Genomic DNA, 21676 nt, shown 5'->3' with positions numbered 1-21676 from the left:
TGCACAAACAAATTCTAGCTGTCAAATCCATAACTGAACCTTTCTCATGTTTAAATTCCCTTCCAATCCCTTCCTGAAAAGGAGAGGAGAGATTCAGTGCCCAAAGGATTCCTAATCCACTGCAGCTGAAGTGCAAAGTGCTCCCAAACTGTACCCCCCAGACAGTCAAACTTCTGACCTTGGCTGTCCTGTCCCTGGGTCTTCCCACAGAATTTGAAAACACCAGTCAAAGTCTTAGCTCTGCTGCAAAGTTTCAGGTGTAAAGTTTCTCTGTCCTGAAGTTTCTGGTTTAAACCCCTCAAAAGCAGAAGACCATTTTAAAAAATGACCAATCTGCCCCACCCAGCACCTGGGATTGTTTCAGATGCCCAGTTTCAGATGATTGGTCTTGTGTATTTTATGTGGAACCTTGTGAAATTAGCCCCTGAAAATCAAGAAAAAGCAAACTCTACTTCCTTTTCCATTGGACAAGAAAGCTCTCCATAAAATTTTACATACCCACGAGGGTGAAAAAGTAATTCACTGCAGAAGTCTCTGCAGCATGAACACTGAGGTGAACCTCAGAGATGTGTCTGGTGTCTGGTATCTGGAAATCACAAAAAACAGTGTTACAAAGCAGAAGATGCTGCATGTTTTAGGTAAAATGTGAGCAAGAGGAAACCTTGTGACAAGAGCAGGAATTACATCAGGCTCAGCTGGAGGAATCCATACCATGGCAATAGCACAGCTGCTTGAAAAGATTGGGTGTTCCAGACCACTGTCTTCCCATTACTCTGAGTGATTGCTGGCATTAAAAGCAGGAAAGGTTACACTTCAAGAAACTTGTTTTGGTTTTCTTAAAGACAATCTAGGAGCAGGCAGTAAATTGCTGTAATGAAGCACAAGCGAGACAGGCCTGAAAACTGTTGTGATTTAAAAAGTCTTAAAGCTGGGGCTTTAAAGTGGTCATGACTAAGTGGTCATGAGTACCAGAGAGATAAAAGGTAAGGAACAACTCTTTGCTGCCTCCTCCAGCTCCAGAATCCACAAATCAAGCAGTAATCTGCAAATGACACTACCAGGAGCCCAAAAGAGGAGAAGCAGCTCTTGCTGCAACAATTTCCTGAGGAGTCAGCTTGTGTCCATTGCTGCCCACAGCAGAATGGCTTCCTGAACACAAATCCCATGGGGAATGAAGTGCAGGCAGCCCAGAGCTCTTCAGAGCAAATCTTTAGACGCTGATGGTGTCTTGCTGAAACAACACTAAGCTCAGCTGCATTTTTGTTTGTTGAGAGATTTATCAACTCTTCAATGATAATGAAAACATATCTGAGACTGGAACTGCATTTACAGATTATCTCTTTTTTTTTAAATTATTCTTAAAGACCTGGCAAATCAACTGTATATAAAGCACAAGGGACTGATCTTTTCTCTCTGGTGACAAGTGACAAGACCCAAAGGAACAGAGCTGTGTCAAGGGAAGGTCAGGTTTTGTCTTCTCTGCAATACAGCCCTATCTGTGAGATTTATGAAAGCAGCAATGTTTGAAGTCAGATTTTTTGCTTAAAAGCATTGCTCATTACCTGAGCTGCTGTAGAGTTCAAAGTTCTGCTGCTCAGCCTACAGTGCATTCCAGAAACACCGTGATAAACCTCATTAAACAAGGTTACCCAAGAGTCCATTAATTCTGTGACCTTCTTTCCGTTGTGCCAAAGTTCCCTGAGTGGTGTAGGACGCATTACTGATGTTAGGTCATGTACACTTGGAATCTGCAAATGCCAGGGAAGAAAACTTACCAGCCAAACAGGGTCAGCACTGCCAGAGCAACCACCAAAGAAGAGCTTTCCCACAAAACTTCTTACAATTTCCAAAGACTGTATGATTGTTCCTGATGTTTTTGACATGAAAACAAATGAAGGAGAATAAAAAGTTATGTGTAGTGCCCACATACCTGAACTTACCTTTAACAGATCGGGCAGGCTGTTCTCTGTATTCCCTTCTCTCTCTCCCATTTAAGCACTTTTCCCTAGGATAAAAGCACTTCACAGGAGCTGACACATAATACACACAGCTCTCAGGGCTCTTGCTGGTTTTTATTGGTTATTTTTTTCTAATCCTCAGTGTAGTAGCTGGTATAACCTGGCAAGAATTCCCCAGGACCAGAGGAAGTGCACCAGTAAAGCTGGCTGCTTCCAAAGGACATGGTTTAGTGGCTCATTCCCCACTTCACTTACCTTTCCTCCTGGATCCTAATTCATCAGGAAGGGAGAATAAAATTATCATCTTCAGGGAAGTCCTAAGTGACACAAAAAGCTTTCCAGCTGGTGGTAACTTCCTCGGATTCCAGTACATTTTATGAATTTACATGAAGCAAAAGACTAAGTGAAAAAGGCCAGAAATCAGGGTCTGGGGAGAAGCAGCAACACCACTTCTGCAAGAATAAATTAATTTCACTTTAGATCATGAACAGAAACACACTGCTGTGAGCAGTAACTAAAATTACTGACTTCAGCCTTTTGCACTTGTGAGTGAACCAGATTTTGCAGTATTCTAAAAAGATCCACAGCAAAGCCCAGAACTACAAAGCACAGGAAACAAACCTGGACTCAAGCTCTGCTTTAGACCCACACAACAGCACTGTCCTTGACCATAGACTACAAGGGAATCCTAAAAGCACAGAAAGGATCCTCCCTGCCCCCAGAATATCAACTGTCAAATGTTCATAGAATCACAGAACTGTTTAGGTTGAAAAAAGACCCCTAAGATCAAGTCCAGCTATAAGCCAGGACCACCAAATCCATCACTAAGCCATGTCCAGAAGTGCCACACCTGCACATCTAAACACCTCAAGGAATGGTGATTTCTTCACCACCCTGGGCAGCCTGTGCCAATGCTTAATAACCCTTTTAGTGAACAGCTTTTCCCCAATATCCAATCTAAACCTCCCCTGAAACAACTTGAGGCCAATTCCTCTCATCCTGTCACTTGGGAGCGGAGCCTTACCCCCACCTGACCCCAGCCTCCAGTCAGGAGCTGTAGAGAGGGATAAGGTCTGCCCCGAGCCTCCTCTCCAGGCTGAGCCTCCCCAGCTCCCTCAGCCTCTCCTCACAGGATCTGTGCTTGCAACACAAAATGGAAAAGTTCAGGGTTAATGCATGGACACCTTCAGAGTTCATCCCTGGAGGACATGAGGGTGTTCTGAAGCTCTCTTTGAATCCCCAAAAATGCACATTAGCTTGGATTACAGGCTTACCCTGCCTGGGGAGGACCACCCTGAGCTACCGAAATCCACAGGAGTTCCATGTTCCTGTTGGTATTTTTAGAGAGGAGCCTGGGATCTGAAAGGACAAGTACTTTGTATTTCAGTTCAGTATTAGATAGAATTGCCAGCAGACTAGCAGCAGGGCATCAAAATAATATTTATTGACCTGATTTAACCACATCCTCCCATTACCCACACTGTGCCAGAAACAAACTGCCAGTATCTTACTGGAATTATTGTTATACAAACACAAACAAACATACTATCCCAACTGTATTCAAAAATATCTATTAATTGCACCAGAAATATTTACAAGTGACACTTATTCTTGTAAAGACTGCTTAAAGCCAGAAAAAAGTTCACAAATAGTAAAGGGAGATTCTAATAAATGAATTGAAAGTCACAATATTGATAACTGACTGCAAAAGAATCAAAGTTACATTTTTGGTTTTATTTTTTAGGGATAGCCAAGAATCCAAAAATAGTGGTTTGACTCTAGACACTTATATAAATCTCATGAAAGAATTAATCTGCTCCTTCAGTAACAACAGCTGCCCCATTTCCAAACTAATTCAGTCAAAAAACTGTTGAGGAAAGTCTGTACAATTTTAAGCTATTTATGTACTCATTTATCTATGAGCTACAGTATTTGCTGGTTTATTTAGAATTTATTTCTAGAATAGAAAAGAGAAAATGCATTTTACAATGGCAGAATCTCAAACTCTCAAATTTAATTTATAGAAATAGATTTCTATCAGTTCTTAGAAAGTGCCTGTTTATTTTTCCCAAAATTCAGAAAACCCAGAGAAGTTAATTCTAATAAAGCAAGAAAACTTTGGCCCCATGTCTGTAAAGAAAAGGAGATTTGAATGCAGGAAATGATAACCAAATTAAATGAAAAAAAAAAAGTCTACAGAGTTAAAAAAAGAAAAATCAATCCAAGAAGCCATCCTAGCAAATCACCATCACCAAAAATGCATCGTTGGCAGAACGAGTCATACCTACAAGACACAGAGCTCCTCTGTCGAGCAGAGGGAGCCACTTCATGTACAAATGGTGTCCTCACGAGGAAGGGGTGGCTCCCCAGCTGTACAAGGGTGACATCTAGTGACGGCCACATCCATCTGTTCCCAACTCCAGCCTTCCTAAAAACACCTGAAACAGGCTGCCATCCTCACCTGGAGTGAGAGAGGTTATGCTTGTACCTACATGTAAACGTCTGTATTAAAAACATGCACATGTATCAGGTATCTTCAAATGCTTTCCTTTCATTACCTGAATTCAAAAAAACCAAAACCCAAACATGAAGAAAACAGGAAAAATCTATAATTTTATGACAAATAATCTATACAAAAATTTGTTTGAGCCTTCAATACCAGAGAAAAAAAGATCCACTTGCTATATTAGTGCTATATTGTTCTAATGCAACCTCTAAAGTGCCATGTTCTGAGTCATTTGTTGTAACTGGGATACAATCCTTGCAAAAGCTGTTCCCAAAAGATCATCCTGCATAGCATTTACTTACAGAGCTATAGTACAGAGATTTTAAAAAGTCACACACTCAAGCAGTAGAAAATTCTCCTAATCTCTCCAAAAACATAAAAGATGCTCTAGAATTTTAACATTTTTTCACTAACAGACAGTGCAAGCCTCACTCTGGAGCCAAGACAATCCATCAAAACTTCTCCAGTTAGTAAAGAACCTGGGACAAGACCAAAGTGCTTTATTACAAATACAGCATTATTTTTCTCAGGTTCTATGCTCTAATAATACATTACAAATAATACAAAATAGTAATTAAGAGTTTGTTGCTCTTTTCTTATGCCCTTCTCATGTTTGTGTACTGGGAAAATGACTGTTTTTCTCAAAACATTATCTTCAGCTTGTTAGGGTGATCCAATACAAATCCTTGCTCCCAGAACTGTAGACTTTATTTTCACCTTTGACTGCAAAAATTGCACTGCTAAGAAGTGCAAGGAATCACAAACGGCATCATTTGAGAATTACAACACCTTTTTTACAACTGTAGTGTGTGCAAATCATTATTTCAATTAAATTTAATAGTTAAAAATATTCTCAAACCATGTAAGTACAGTAGGTTCTATAGAAAGTAACATGGATAACCAATATTCTAGAACTTGAAACAAAAACAATAAATAAAAGTTTTAAGTATTAAAACTAAGAAAAAGTAATCCTGTACATTGTACAGTACCTTTTGGTTAAAGCTTCTTAGCAAAAATATACTAATGTGTTTTAAGCATTCCAGTTACAGATGGTTCAATATTAAAATTTCAAGGTTTTCCCATCATGAAAAAAATATTGCATTTGTCCATAGGTGCAGAGGAAGATGTCTCTCTCTGAACAAGGCTTCAGTCTTTAAAAATCTAGAGACAGCAAGTCTGAATTCAAAGGAACCATTACAAAACTGCAATACAGTACTGAGGATGTAGGGTTGTTGTGCATTAGGGGTTTGACATTCCTTTTTCCCAAAAGCAGCCCTAGAGAGCCCACTGGATATCACTGAGGTCAGCTGGGTCTCCAAGGCCTCCATCAGCCTCCAGGTAATTCATCAGAGCTGTCATAGCAGTGTCATCGTTTTCACAGATGGCATCAAAGTCCAGCTGAGAATTGCCACCTGCAAAGGGATTAAAACATGTGCTTTGAAGCAGCAGTGAACACTGTGGTGCATGAAGAATATGGTGACTTTCACACCAGAACTGGCTTTAAGCAGCACCTACCTTTGAAGTCAAGACAAGTACTTATGTAAATGTTAAAAGAAATATCTTCCTTATATCTAACCTAACTTGACTCCCTTTTCATTTAAAATCATTAATCCTTATTCTGTGTTGCTGGGGTTTTGATTTTTTTTTCCCAAACACTTATTTGAGAAATAGTTCTTTTTTTCCTTTGGTGTTTCTTTTTGAGCGTTTTTCTTTTGTGGTTGGTTGGTTGGTTGGTTGGTTTGGGGTTGTCAGAGTTTGGGGGTTTTAATTCTTTTTTAAAAGCTCATAGCTAAACTGGAAGAAAGGTGTAGGTTATAAATAAACAAATAAATAAATCTCTGGTAACTGAGGGAGAAGAGGGAGATGGAGAAGTTTCTAAGAGCTGAAATACAGGATAAGCATAAACATGCCTTTTATAGCATTTTGCCTTTGATGTTAAACATAATGCAGTGACATTTTCGTCTTACAGGGCCAAGGAATCCTGTATCCAGACAAATTTAACAAGGGAAAGAAGAAAAAATTCTTTCTGAACCATTTAGACCAGTCCTTTGTACCAACTACTCACAGCTTGCAGCTAAGGAAGAGGCAAAGTGCTAAAGGACAACAATTCACAAATTACAAGCAATTCCCTGACATTGCACATTCCCTCCCCATCTCTGTCCTGGAGAGAGAACAGTAAAGTGCCTCATGAAAACCGTGGCCTGCAAGCATGTAGTGGTAAACTTTAGTTACTGATGTTATTTTTTGTCATGAGATTGCCTTGCTGATCCAGTTTTGCTGTTTGCCTTGCAGCAACAGCACATCTGTTTTCAGAGTGCTCCCATCTCCAGACAGGCAGACAAATCTCTTTACAATTTATACATGGTTGCAAACTGGTGCACTCAGAAATAACACCATTTATCAGAAATATAATGCCCTACAACTCCCAGAATATCCCCAAAAGAAACAAATCTTACTGAGGAGAGGTTCATTACTGGTAAATGGATTAGCACCCTGGGTTTGTTCTGAATTCTCTAGAGCTTCTGTTTCTGAAGAACATAGCTGAATCAGCTCTTTACTTGGCACCTGAAAGAAAGCACAAGTGGTAAAAAGGACAGAATTAGATCTTAAATTTAGTCACAAATATTACATTATAGAAACACTGCAGATTGCTGTCAAATTATTAAGGACTAAATAGAGAAAGTGAAAAATATGCATCAACAGGCAGATATTTTGCATTTCGAAACAAATTTTTCAGAAGTTCATATAGTACTGGACCTGGCTTACATCCAAGTTGTGACACACATCTGTCAAAGGTACTTCACAGTGATGGCACCTGCTTCAGGGTCTAATTCAGTATTCAGTACATAAATCTAGCACAAAATGAACTGGTATGTACCTTCCACCTCTACTACCAAAAACTACAAATTCCCAGTGACATCATGTTTGCCCCTGTCAAAATATACTAGTTAAGAGACTAAAAAAAAGCCCTCATATGTCCCATGTCCTATATGCACTAAACTATATTAATCATAGCAATAGAGACGGAAGGCATCCTAACCACCCCCCAGGAAAACACTCCTGATATTTGTTTTATTTAGCATGTACATGCAGTTTAGCAGGAAAGATTCCCTGGATTGCCTGCCTTGCATACAGTCTAACAGGGAATTAATAAAGGTGAAATGCTTTCCAAAAGTATTTTAGGAACAAATGGGATACCAAAGCCTAGAATAAAAAAGAATCTTCAATGAATATGATGAAATTATCCTTATTATGAGACATTCTGTGATTTAGAGAGTTCAACATATATAAGTCAATCAACTCTCAAGGAGAAAGATCTGTGGTAACATAGGGGAGAACTGACTGTAAAAAAGGGAGGAAGCCAAAGCAGGTCCTAGTCCAGAACAGTGGGGTTTTTTAATAAGAAATGAGAATTGCAGTGAAAAGATAAACTGTCTTTAACAGGAAAGAAATTTACATTCAAAGAAGAGCTGATGGAGAAGTTTGTTCATACAGTGTGCAATATAAAACATACTTAGGTAAGAAGAGATGTTAGCTATTCCATAGCTATGGTCAATAACTATGTTAGTTATAGTTTGTGGTGCTACAAGCACTACTAGATTAGTAAAACAGCATAACTATCAATTTTTAGCAGACTAAAGAAATACCTTCAAAATCACTATTTTAAACATTTCAAAACAGCATAGTTTTGGTTTTTTTTAAAGGGTCTTCAAAAATATTAAAAGGACAAGTGAAGAAAAAATAAGAACCGTTATTTTATTTAGATTGTCAAACTGAACAGGTGATTTTTAGTCCCTTGTGGTTCAATTCCAAATCCAAGAGAGTCATCATCACCTGAACCACACTCAGACTGAGCACATTGGTGGAGCTTCAGCAGATCCTACTGAGTGGAGACTGCAGTGCCCTCAGCCTCGGGAAGCCCCTTAGGGCTTCAACTGATGCCCTTGCAATGAGGTTGGAACTGCAGCCACATCCCTCAAAAGACTTTCACAGCTGCCAGGCAGCTGGCAATATCTTACAGCTTCTCTCACAAAAACACAAATCAGGGCAAATTGGCTCAAACACAGGCTTTGAGCTACCTGACTTTCACCGTTTAAGTCTGGATTTTTACAGGCAGTGGCATACTCACATCGCTGCAGTTTATTGTTAAAGCTGGAGAAGGTGACTTTCTCAGGAGATGTGATGGACTTAACTCTCCAGAGGGTGAAGAATGCAACCTAAAATTGCACATGTTTAGTTGCTTTACCAGGGCACATTAATCAAACACTGAAAATAGGTTGTGTGTTGCAGAACCCACCAGACCTCCCCAGTGACAAAGCACATGTCTAATTTGAAACAATAATGTCTTAAATTCTCCTGAAGATTCTAAATTATCCTGCTCCAAATTTTGGTAACAGAAAACAGAGAAGAGATCAGTAAAGGCCATGGGTCACAATTCCTTGAGCACACTTTTATTTCTCTGTTGAATTAGCAGCACAGTGATGTGCTCTGCCATGCATGAGACTAACATTAGATTATAATGCTATCTCAAATTGCCATTGCTCAACCTAAAAAATGTGGTACATATAAACAATAAAAGTGAAACTGGAGCAACCCTCACATAATCATATATACCTCTTTCCCCATCTTTATTTCAAAGCCTAGTGATGATGTTAAGCACTTATTACCTCTGTAATTCTAATATTTCATTTGCAATTTCGGTTCCTATACTTCCAGCACCAAGAACTGTTCCAGAGGACATTCCAGGTACACTTACTAAAGACTGTTTTACAGTATCTGTAGATTAAAAAGAAAAACAACAAAATCAAAACAAAACCTTAAACCCAGAGCAGTTTCATTGCAGAGCAGAGATTCATTTTAAAGCAGATTTTGTTCCAGAGATACTTCTATATATACTATATAAATAAATATGTATTTTGAAATATAGATATATTCAGAAATTAAATTCCTTTAAACACTGATTCACAGCAGAAGGTGTTGCAATATAAAGTGAATAATCTGTTTGTGAAAACTGTTGTTATCCAGTAGTGAAATATATTTAATCATTGCCACCTCCAGTCTCTCTCACAGACATTGCAAAGAACATGAGTTTAAAAAAACCCTTGGATTTCTCACCAACTGAAATGAGTTACTGAAAGAACATTTTGACAAGCAAAAATAAAGACTTCACAGCAAGACGACAGAACAGCATGCAGAAAGCAGACTCTATGAATAGCAGAAAAATAATAAGAAAACATGTTCTGTATCAGTTGTGCCCTGTATTCTATAGATAAATTCAGCACAATAGCATTTGTTCAGAAAACTGGGAAAAACATGAAGGGTCTGTGACAGAAGCATAATACCCTATCAACCAAAACCCTAGATCTAACAGAAGCTGCTAGAAATTAAAGTATGTTATATACAATTCTGTTTACAGCTCTGTGAGCTGTATCAATTAGGATTCTGTAAGTAACTTGAAATTGTCACCAGAAGTAGCTTTAAAAAAAAATTTAATCCTTCCTTGAACACAACCTAGAATAAAAAATCCCCGGACTGAATAAATCTAAACCGACTGACCAGGAGATGCACCTGTGATAACTGTAAGAAGTGACACTTGCCTTCTGCAGGCTGAGAACTGTAGAGGTCCTCTTCTTCAGCTGACTCCTTATGACCTCTGAGATGTAAATAGATGAAAAAAAAAATCCAAAACAAGCCACAGAAAATCAGCAGGTTTTCAAAAGCAAAATTCAGCATATATTTATGTTTAATTTCAGTAATACTTCACATAGAACAAAAGCTAACATCCCCAAACTAGTGAAAAAGTAAGATATTCCTCACATATTTCCATGTTTGATTCTTTGTAACATTTCTGAGGCACTGGGTGAACTATTAATTTCCAGTTACTCTCCACGTAAAAAGAAAGCCCATATGACTGTCTGTGTTGCATGACAAGGGAACAGGGCTGTCATTTTTACTGTTAGGAGGGAGATCAGGAAACCAGGAACAACTGCTGCAAGGACAGGTCAGTGGCTGCCTTGTGCCAGCAGCTGCTGCCCTCCTTCCCTCCTGCAGACAGCTGCAAATGCCCACATCTCCAGGGCAGGCAACACAGTGTCCTTGGCTACTGGCCAGCACAGACTGCCTTAACTGCTCCTGTCTTGAGGAAAAATGGGCAACAGAAGTGGGTGATGCTGGCTAAAGGCACGAAACAGATAGAGAATGGGTAAAAGGCCCTCTCAACAACTTTGGTAATAAAATCCCCTCTGCTCTGTCTCAAAACCCCAGTCATTGGCAGAGATCCTCAGCAGCACTGGAACAATCTGAATTACAGCTCCATTGCAAGGTACAGAGAATGAAAAAGCATTCAAAATAAAAGAGAAGAATTAAACACATGCATTTACTGTCCCACAGGCTCCACCCTTGCAATCAATTTGGAGACTATCTGTCTGTCCTGCCTTGCATTTCCATCATCTATCAATTGTGCTTCTCCACTTTCTGACACCTAGGAGGTAGGGTAGCACTTGGAATTGGGTCAAGTGACACATATAGGGTTGTAAAGATCAGAAAGAAAAGCAGAATTAACTTGACAGTTCCATTTACTGCAATCTACTTTTCTTAAAAGATCCTTTCCTTCCTCCTTTGACAAGAAAGTCTTTCACCTCATTTCTTCCTACTGCAAAACAGCATAGTTTTCAGAGTCAAATCCACTACTTAGGCCTGAAACAAAAATAGCTGGTAAATGCAAAAAAAGCTTGTCCAAGTTCCTCAGCCCCTTTTTCTGCAGTCGCTATTTTCTAGCCTTGTTCTGCCTCCTAAGCAGGTTGTTTTCTGTCAATGCTAACTGTAACTATGACAAAAAATAACATGCAGAGTTATTACTTACAATACCACAGTGTTGTTTGATACAATGTACTCCAGCTCTTTGGTCCATGGATTCATGAAACTAAACCACTGACTCTTTAAAGTAACAAAAGTTCCATCTTTCGCTCTAAATTTGTAGGAATTTGTAAATACTTTTTCTTTATTCTGCAACACTAGATAAGAAAAGGAAAGTTATAATCACCCTCTTCGAGCTTAGAAAGGTAAATAAAGAAATCTGTTTTACAGCACCATAAAACCAAAATGTTTTATGGGCCAGACACAATGACATACCAGAACAAACTGGGACCTGTTCTAAAATCAAATTATAGTCTCAGCAGTGTCATAAATCTTACATTAAAGGCCAAATACTAAGTTTCTGCAAACCACTAGAATGGAGCCTCATGACTTGGTGTCTTTAATTATGTAATCAGGCACATTTACTCTTAAGAATTCTTCCTTACAAAGAATGGAAGCAGAGGGTTTGACAGATGCACTGACATTTCCCCCCACAGTTAAGGCCCTGCACCAGGAGCCAAGACAACACAAGTTTCTCCCTGCTTTTATTACGAGCTTCCCATGGGCATGACTTAATGCAGACATCAAAAAGGGCAATGCTGAGGTCAGTTAGTTTGAGTCTGTAGTGTTTTCACTTGCAGTTACATGTAAATAGTCTGGGAGGATCAACTATTTTGTACCTTCTTTATGTTTTTCAGCTAGGTGATTGTGATCATCTTGATGGCAGTACTCATAGCAAGAAGTTCCTAGAAGCTCTTGTGGCAGATACCCTAAAATTGCTGTTGCGCTGTTAGAAATAAAAACATGAACTACAGCAGAGTCAAAGCTGTTTTCTTCAGTATCAGATAAAGCAGAACATTAATATTTAAAGAAACAGATGCCTGTGTTCATCTTTAAGGAAAAAATATAGCATTAGTACAGCTCTAAAACAACAGGAAATCATTTCCACTACAAATTATCCCTTTGTAATGAATGACAATTCAAAGATAAAATAAGTGTTTAAACATGCAAAGAACATTTACACACAAAATACTCATGGTTAGTGTCTTCCCCTTAGCTAGTCAGAGTACTGGTCACTCAGAGGAGTCAATAAATAACTCAGCAGTTCAATTTTGTTTTTCCACTCAAAGGAATTGGTTTTGAAGTGACACTTTTAGTTGAAAGAAAAGATGACTGCAAGCAATGAAGTTGCTGGTGACAATCATGAAATTCAAAATGAAAAGTGGTAACTAGGTGTCTACAATAAGCAAAAGTCTGGTTCAGAAACTACAGAAAATAGGAACTCAATTCTTACTTCAATGAAATAGTTTGAGACCTCATTTAGTTATAATGTACTTGTTACAAATGGTAAGACTTTCAGAAGTAATAACTTTTGGTTAAATGTTTATTACTTCAGTCATATGCAGAGCTATGAAGCTCTAACTTGAGATCACTCTTCATAAATAAATGAGTCCATTTTATAACTTGTTTTCACCTTGCTAGTCCACAGTTTTCTATAGGACAATACATTTCTATGCATTATGCATTATTTGACCCAAAAAACCAAAGCCCAAGCACTCATAGATTAAGAATTAACTGCTTCTTGTGTAGAGCAGAAAAAAAAAATCTGAAAATTAGAATTTTTGAGAATTTTCAAAGAATTGTCAAAAAATTGAGAATTCTAATTAGAATTCTAATAAATTGAGAATTAATTCTCATTGAATTAGAATTCTACCCTGCTGGAGAACCTGCAGTTTTGACAGAGTATCAGAAAATGGAAGCAGTGTTGTCATTTCTCTTCATTAAAGAACAAAACGCTTACCGCTGATCTACATAAACAAATTTTCCATCCATGGCAAATCGTGTAACAAATTCTGTTGCTTTGACTTTTATCTCTCCACTCTTTTGTGGAACAATATAAGGGTGTAACCTCCCAATTGCAACAAGACAGTTAAAGTTACTACTGTCCTTTTCTACATCATTTTCCTCTTCTACTCCCACCTCATTAGGAGGCCAGTTCTTCAAATACCCAGTACAGTGAATGGTGCAGTATTTTCTGTGATCTAATAGAAAGAAATTAAATAAGAAGCAGTTATTGTTCAAAGAGTAAACCAAACTCCTTATTTTATTGTGTTGGCCATGAGACCAGCAACTATATTTCATGCTTACCTACACCAACTGTACAAAGCAATAGACCATTTTACAGAGTATTTTCACATTAATTTTGTTCTACTCATTTTGGGCTTACCTGCAGAGAGTGCTTCTAACCCTATGTAAGATTTTGGAAGATGAGTTATGGATGTTGGCAGTTCAAATACAAGTTTCACAGAAAAAAAAGCAATAACCCACAGATCACTTTGTTTCTATATGGTTTCATATGGATTGTGAATTAAAATTAACCTGAGGCCCTCTGTAGCTTCCAGATCAATTTACCTTTGGTGAGCACAATGATCTGAACATGTGTTGCTGCAATTGCTGAAAGAATCAGTGAAGAACAACCCAAAGCAATCCAGCTTATTTTCTATTTATCTCAGGCTTCTGAATGTCTCAATTTTATGGGAATACAAATATTTTAAATATCTTAAATTTCAGCGTACACTGTCATTCATCCCTTTTAGTTCCCTAACAAACATGCAAACACCCTCATAGGCATCAAGGCATTAAGATGACATTCTGTGTCCTACAGTAGCTGTCTTTCCAAAAAAATCCCAAGGCATTCTTGACATCTATATGCTGAACAGAATGCTTTCAAATCATAGGTTCAACCTATCAAATCATAGGTTTGATCTCCTCTCAACTACAAAAAACACGTATCAACTCTGCAGAATGAGAAACTGATTTTGTCACAGTTTCTCAGGTGCCTTCCCTCACAACTGCTTTCCCAAGAAACATTTATAGAAGTTAAATTTTTATCTCACTGAGTTATCTGACACAATAAGGGATACCAAATTCTATTTACTTACAACCATGGGCCTCTTAAAATTTCTGGTGTATCTCAACAGTAACAGGTTACGTTGAAAAACAGAAATTGGAGGATTTTTTCAGGATCAAACAATTTCAGCACACCTTTGCAAAAATCAGCACTAAGGTATTAAAACAAAAGCTGGAAATTGCATTTTGAGAATTTAAATTTTAGAATTGAAATTTAAATTTTCACTGAAAACAAGATTATACTACTGTACAGGCATATCAAAATATGAACTAAATTAAAATTACTGGGAAAAATAATGGAATTACATTGAAAAATTACCTTTACTACAAAAAGAGGGGAAAAAAGGAAAATTCCTACTTTTAAATACACACAACACAAGAAGTAAATCAGAAAATAAAGTTGGTTTACTTGCTTTTTTTCTTTCAAAATAGCAGAGTTTGCAGGCCTTATTCACCCAGTTATCTTCAAGACATAAGTTATTTAGTTTCATTCTTCTGATCTGCTCCAGTTCTTTCAAACATTTCCCTGAGACTTCTAAAATTTGACCACAACAGACCACATGCTCCTATACAGCCACTGGAACTCAGGTTCCTCCCTCCCTCTTTCCAGGAGGGCACAGGGAGGAGAAAGTACAATTAGACTGCTTTTCAAAAGGTGTTTCTGGTACATATTTACACTTCTCTACAGCTACTTGGTGAGATCAGTGGTAACTAGGAGCTTATTACTGACCTGGAATTTAAACAGACCAAGTTTCAAGACAGAAAGCCCCCACTTCATCTACACCCTTTGAATACCTTTCTTCTTTGGGTTGGGCAAACACTCCTTCTCCTCTTTGACTGTGGTCCTACTACACTTTATCCGACAGAAGAAGGAACGTCGAGCACCAGAGTTCAGCCGAGCTGGTCCAGCTTGGAAATCTGTGTGTACTTGCAAGCCAGCTTACAAAGATTTAGTAAAGTAATTAAGAAACCCAAAATCGAGCAATAAAACTTCAGAAAATGAGATGCTTTCTTCATTTACCTCCCAAGCACATTCTCCTTACTGTTTAGCTGCCTAAATTTTGTCCTTACAATTAAAAAAGTCTAATAACTTAAATAGGGCAAAGAAAACATGATTGACACAGATTCCAAAATTAAGAAGAGCTACCAAACTATTTTTAAACCCTTCTCGATATTTTGAATAGTATTTTACTAAATATGCTTTATAACTTTCAACTTGTATTTGGTACAAGCAAGAACTGCAAAGATGCTTGTAAAAGCCAGCTATAAAAAGCCATTAGCTGCACAGTATATAATGCTTTCCTTATTAGAAATAACTGTAAACAAAAGAAGGTTTGGTTACATTAGGATTGACACTTAGCATTTTCAGAGAAGACAGTGATTCTTGATATTGAAGTATTTTATCCCATGTTCGACTACATCAGGTCTTTTGTATTGACAAGACCTAGCAAATACAAGAAAAAAAAGTAGTATGCTGGTAGGAAGAATGTCAGACCACATCTTGGTAAATGCTTAACAGTGATTTCACTAATTTAACAGAATGGCAGTAATTCTTATGATCTAAAATCAAGTCTTTTCTGGGCTAGCTTTTCAACTGTAAATGCATTTTAAACAGCAGATACACATTCAAATGCTTCCTAGAAACATCCCAGGTTTGTTCATCCATACATGTTTGCACATACAAACACCTGAATACATCCTGACTAATAACTAGTTTTATTAACATCCGTTGAAAAAATCTGAGCATGTTTAGCTCTGACTTACTTTTTCCATCTACAAGTTTCTCCCTAGGTGAGATGTCAGATGAAGAAAGTTGCTCCTTAACTTTTGCAACATCTTTTGGATGTAAGTAATCAAACAAACTTTGTCCAATCAAACTGGCCTATTTAAAAAAACAAAAACAAAAACAACAAAAACCCAAAAGTGATGAGAACCACACAATTTTGGAACAGGACCCCACACAATACTTGTCTTGGAAAAACTACTATCTACACCACAAAAAAAAAAAAGTCAAATACCACAGTTACTCCAAACACCAGTATTTTGATTTACATTTCATTTGCCATTGTTTAATATAATTTTTACTAAAAATGGTAGTAAAACCATAATTTGTTACTTCCCTTTGAAAAACACCAGATTAGTTGGATATTAAACAAATTTTGTAAAACCAAATGCTTTATTTATGTAAATAATGCAATTTCTGATCCTAGCCAAAGAAGGTTATGCACCTTCATAATTGTCAGATTATTGGAGAAGGAAGAAAGAAATAGGAAGTAGGATTAAATATTCAGCTATTTAATGACTCTGAGTTCTAATTTGGGTTTACCTCTTACCTTCAGCACAGCAGACAAACCAAAGGATAGAAGAGAGCTGTGTTGATAAGCACTAGTCTAAACTCAAACTGAGGATAAACATCCAGCCTCTTGTCTTTTCCCAGACCCACCTAATCCTACTGCAAAGGGAAAATGATCAGTGCTGATGAGAAAGGCTAACAGCAGCCTTGCCAAAATATACAGGTGGAGCAAAATAGATTAAGCTGCAGCATGGGATTCAGAACCTAGAACCATTCACAAATAAACTAATAAATCCATGGGTTAAGTCAGTCATGCCCTCTGAATCTCCTTGTCTGGACAAGAGGAGATCTTAAGGGTCTGGAAGTAAGAAAGTGTAATGTGAATGACTCTAGAAAGGCACTTCTAGTTCTTGAGTAAAATCGGTGGAGAAGTTTAAAAAAACCAATAAAATCTGCTTTATGCTTATTCCCCTAGGATGATTCATTTCACTTTAATTAAAAAAGATAGCTTTGCACTTTAAAAAAAAAATAGCACAAATAGTTTCAAAGTTACAAAAGTAGACAGATGGCAGCACTAACTGTTTTAGCCTGTTTGTGAAACAGAAGTCATTGGTTCAGGAACAAATTATCATCCCTTGATTATTTGTGGTAACTGCCCATGATGTTAAACAACAGTTAATGGAAGGTACTTATATTTTTCTTATTTCCCTTATTCTACAGGCTAAGCTGGCTCCCATTCAGTTTCTTTCAGGTTAAGGGTACACACTTGGATAGTTATTGCGGATGATGTGTAACATGGTGCATCCGAGCATAAAGGCATCACCAAGGAAAGCTTTAATTAACTGCCACTGCTGAGCTACCAATTTTCCTTGGCCTAAAAACCCCCCAAAAATCACTTCATTATGTGAAAAAAAATCTCTTGCACACAGAAATTAGGACATCTTCAAATTATCCCTTCCTCTCAGACTGGCAGTTTTCTTAAGGATGATCAGCTAAAATCTGGTGCAGCTAAAATCTGGTTTCCCAGGTTGGGAACACTGACTGTACTTGCACGTATTTTCTTACAGGATATTCAGCCTGACTCTGAATAAGGTTAAATCAAAGAAATTCCAAGAAATTATACACAAGGACTGGTTTGATGTGGTATAGAATAATATGTAAAAGTTTTAAAATTTCTAAGAAAAGACAAGGTAAAAACAAACAAGAAACACTCATAACCACCTGATCATAATTCAGTATTTTGCAAACTGATTCAGAGACAAACAGAATTTTTCCTCTGTTGCATCCAACCACAAACAGGAATCCATCTGCAGCCTGAAAATATAAAGATACTGTCTTTAAAAACATACCATTAAAATAAACAATGAATAATAATGACTAAAAGAAAGCACACTTCTAAACCTAATTTTTAAAATTAAATACAAGAAAGCTGCAGAGGAACCTTTTACAAGAGCATGTAGTGGCAGGATTGGGGCAATGGCTTCACACTGACAGAGAGTAGGTTTGGATTAGGTATCAGAAAGAAATTGTTCCCTGTGAGGGTGCTGAGGCCCTGGCCCAGGGTGCCCAGAGAAGCTGTGGCTACCCCTGGAACCCTGGCAGTGTCCAAGGCCAGGTTGGATGGGGTTGGAGCAACCTGGGACAGTGCAAGGTGTCCCTGCCCATGGCAGGGGGTTGGAAGGAGATGAACTTTAGGGTCCTTTCTAACCCAGGCCACTCTGAGATTCCACAAAAAAAGCAATTAAGCTTGCAAGGACCAAATCAGGTCTTCAACTACACACAGCTAAAGTTTCTTAAACAGAGCTTTGGCAAAAGTCCAGCTGCAAAACAGCTTCTCTTGGGACTCATTTACAGATCTTGGCAAAGCATTATTGCAGCAAAGGAAAACAAACAAACCTAGCTGTGAATGAGGTGTGTGGGTTTATGATGAAGTGTGTAAACAAGAAGAAAGATTTTATTCCAGGTCTTTCTGCACCTTTTTAAAAGTACATCTTTTAAAAATGTACTTGAAGGAGAGCCAACAACTACAAGGATGTTTCTGCATAATTGACAGCATTCTCCACACTTGCATGCAGACTTCACTAGTGTATGTATTAAACAGGCAGAATGTACACAGATCTATTGTCCCTTCCAGGAATGCTGCCTGCCATGCTCCCAAAACATCTCTGCACACCTTCATGAAAAGCCTGGGTGGTGCACAGTTTATAAACCAGTGCAACAAAACACTTGCCTGAAGGAAAAGATTGGAGAAAAAGCACTGTCCAACTAAAAACTCAGACTTTAACAAGGACATGATTTATCTGAGAGCTTCCCTCCACTTACCCTAAGGATTAACTGTCGGAGTTCATCATCCTTCAAAAATGAAGGTTTATACCGGACTTCTGTGTAGGAGCTACTGGAACCTGGAAAATGGATTATTTGTAGAGATCATGTCAAAAGTTACATTTTCAGTTTATTTTTAGCAGAGTTATACTTGTTATGTATTTCAGAGTTTTTCTTTGTGACCCCAATAGCTGAATAAAAAGAAAAATAATTCTAAGTTCTAGAAATCCTAAAAATAAAATGAAAAGAAATCTCAAACATACACTGGTAATGAAAACAGACACATAACCATTTTTTTTCTTGCCCTTTACTTAACACAAACCAAGGAAACTTCTGTTCAGACATCACTAATGCACTGCTAGAGAAATGGTATTATGAGAACTGAATTTTCCAAAACATTTCACAGGTCTATTTCAGAACCGTTAACTAAATTGTCTTTGCTGAAATGGAATCATTCCAATATTATCAATTGTCTTCTGGCATTAATAATACTTCATTAGTACTCTATAGTCAACAATCAAAAAACCAGACTATTGTAGCTAAATCAAATGCCTCACTAAATATAGTGAGACTGACTCACTGAATGTACTGTTCTAGCACCCATGGCAAGTACTCTAAAATAATTGTCCATTACATTTTTATCCATTACATTTTTATAATTTTTTCTTGTTATATTTTTGAGGTAAGTAGCAGTAGAACATTTCAGCCAATTTCACCATTCATTATAACTCCACATAGTTTCTTGTATTCTCTCAAACCAATTGTTTTGAAGGTAAATATAACTGTGCTGGGTGAAGTGCAATTTTCACATCCAGTTGTTAAAATACAAACGCTTGAGCTGAAGATTTCTCGTAAATGCTTGTTTAAACTGCAAATGCAGTTACTGCCCTGCTGATTTGTCACATTATTTCCTCATGCAAAACTCTCAGTCTGCTTGGGCCTTTAGGAAACCCTCAAAACCCTTTCCACCTGAGCCATACTATGATTCTGTTACCATCAAGGAAGCGATGTAATTAAACTTCTAGATTTCTTTGACCACAAACTAACTGGGTTTTGTTAGATCTTTCTGTTCATAATCAGTGGGTTTTGCAATGCAGAGGGTCTTTGATTTTTGCTTATAGTTGACCAAGTTATTACTCTGAAACAGTGGTGCCAAAACCCCAAATACTGTGTGCAGCTGATAGATTATGCAATATTCAACTTGTATTTGGATATATTTTTTTAGGGAAGGAAAAAAAATTCCAAAACCTACCAATAGCAAAAGGAGAGAAAAGAATATTTCCTGAGCTGATTTCCCCACTAAAGCATTCCCTAAGATCCATGATTACTTTGCTAGCTGACTGAGGCTATCAGAAGTTTCTAACTCTGCTTCTTGGCACTCTCTAACGTGAGGATTTTTAAAACTTTAATCATCAAACTCATTGGCCATTTTGTCAAAATACGTTTTGTCTTGCAACAATCCTTTTGACTCCTGTACTATTAAAAAAGAATCAAGGAGTGACCAAAGAGCAAGGCATATCCTTTGCAGACAGAAAATATCAGACACTGAAGATTGGCTTTTTCTCTGTTATACTAAGCAAAAATTAAAAATTAAGTTCTGACAGCTACACACATGTACATTTAAATGAGGAGCAGGCTTGGAACTAAATACAGTAAGGAAAAGTAAAATAAAATACTCTTGATTTATTTAACATCCAAGAAGATACACAGTATAAGTCCCATTAGAACAAGGATTTACAGGATGAAGTTTCCTAAAACTCACCTTTCAAAGACTTTAAGTGCTGCACAGCCATCCGTAGCACCGTGAGTTTGTCCAGCTTTCGGGCCATGGGATTGCACTGTGGTATCATGGCAGACAATTCCTCTATCAAATTATTCATTTTGTCTCTTCTTCTTTTCTCTGTTTGACTGTGAGCCTCTCTAAAAAGAAAAATTATTTTTTAAGAAAGATGTAGAACACATGATTTCCCCTATGAATTCATCAATTCAGTTTTGGGAACTATCACAAGTACCACTGCACTGAAACAGTTTTTCATATGCTACTTGCATTGGACAACTGAATTGGACTCACTTCAACAAAGATGAAATGGTCACAATAATGATGAAAAATAATGAGGAGAAAAGCCATCTCAAGCAACAATTGGATTCTATGTGGCAGGAATAAGAGGTTATGAGGACTTATAAAAGTTAAATTCTTCTTGTGACCCTTGCCATTCCAGTGATGACTTGGACACCTCAGTGTATCTCAGAGAACTTCTGATGTCATTGGGAATCACTGAAAGACATTTCTGCTCCCTGCTCCTACCTCTGCCCGGCCTGTGTAACTAAGATGGGGTATTCATTCTGCCACCTTTTTAAAAACCCCACAGCAATAAACATTACTTGTACATGTGCTTCTAAGAGATGTAGTGGAAACTGAAAGAAATAGCTGTGCCTCAAGTAATTTACTAGAAGTACCTCAGGAAACTCTCCCCTTCCTGACAAGGTGGTACACAGGCTTTGGGTTGTCTCAGATTTCATCTCTTGGTAAAGCCTGTCCAGAACTCAGCCACAAAAAGACCTTCTCTTCTTGGCCAGTTTTCATCAGAAAACTCCTTCTACGACACATGAGTGCACACCACAAGCAAGTTTATAGCTCAGGTCACTTTTCTTTACTTCTTTCTAGTGCAGTATGTCAGCTTTTCAGCCCATCTCCTCCTCTCCAACATCCTCTAGCAGATCAAGGGAAGTTTAATTCACTCTCTCCCCTCCTTACCCAGAAGACAAGCCAGCCACTCACAATTAAAACCCAGATGATTTTCCTTTCTGATTGAGGCCAGACACAGCAGTATG

At 37.8% G+C, this 21676-nt stretch overlaps 1 protein-coding gene across 3 annotated transcripts in view; it reads right to left on the bottom strand.

The window, feature by feature from the left end:
• Positions 1 to 3378: 3378 nt before the first annotated feature.
• The window catches only part of BMAL2 (basic helix-loop-helix ARNT like 2), a 32604-nt gene continuing 14306 nt past the window's right edge, over positions 3379 to 21676 (bottom strand). For 2 of the 3 annotated variants that reach the window (XM_085049091.1, XM_085049090.1), the window contains exons 5-17: positions 20607 to 20764; positions 18845 to 18924; positions 17744 to 17836; positions 15994 to 16111; positions 15025 to 15168; positions 13121 to 13361; positions 12000 to 12106; positions 11327 to 11477; positions 10062 to 10117; positions 9132 to 9240; positions 8594 to 8681; positions 6921 to 7029; positions 3379 to 5876 (exon numbers count right to left, since the gene is read on the bottom strand). In XM_085049091.1, coding sequence (XP_084905217.1) covers positions 5740 to 5876; positions 6921 to 7029; positions 8594 to 8681; positions 9132 to 9240; positions 10062 to 10117; positions 11327 to 11477; positions 12000 to 12106; positions 13121 to 13361; positions 15025 to 15168; positions 15994 to 16111; positions 17744 to 17836; positions 18845 to 18924; positions 20607 to 20764 — 1591 coding nt within the window. In that variant the 3' untranslated portion in view covers positions 3379 to 5739. Of the gene's footprint in view, positions 5877 to 6920; positions 7030 to 8593; positions 8682 to 9131; positions 9241 to 9960; positions 10118 to 11326; positions 11478 to 11999; positions 12107 to 13120; positions 13362 to 15024; positions 15169 to 15993; positions 16112 to 17743; positions 17837 to 18844; positions 18925 to 20606; positions 20765 to 21676 lie in introns of those variants that run through there. The other variant, XM_085049089.1, reaches the window with a different exon arrangement.

This window comes from Lichenostomus cassidix, chromosome 1Aa (genome assembly GCF_008360975.1).
Source record: "Lichenostomus cassidix isolate B80296 chromosome 1Aa, HeHo_3.0, whole genome shotgun sequence".
Lineage (NCBI taxonomy): Eukaryota > Metazoa > Chordata > Aves > Passeriformes > Meliphagidae > Lichenostomus > Lichenostomus cassidix.
Note: the sequence above shows the minus strand (reverse complement) of the source record. Positions and strands in the feature narration are given on the sequence as shown.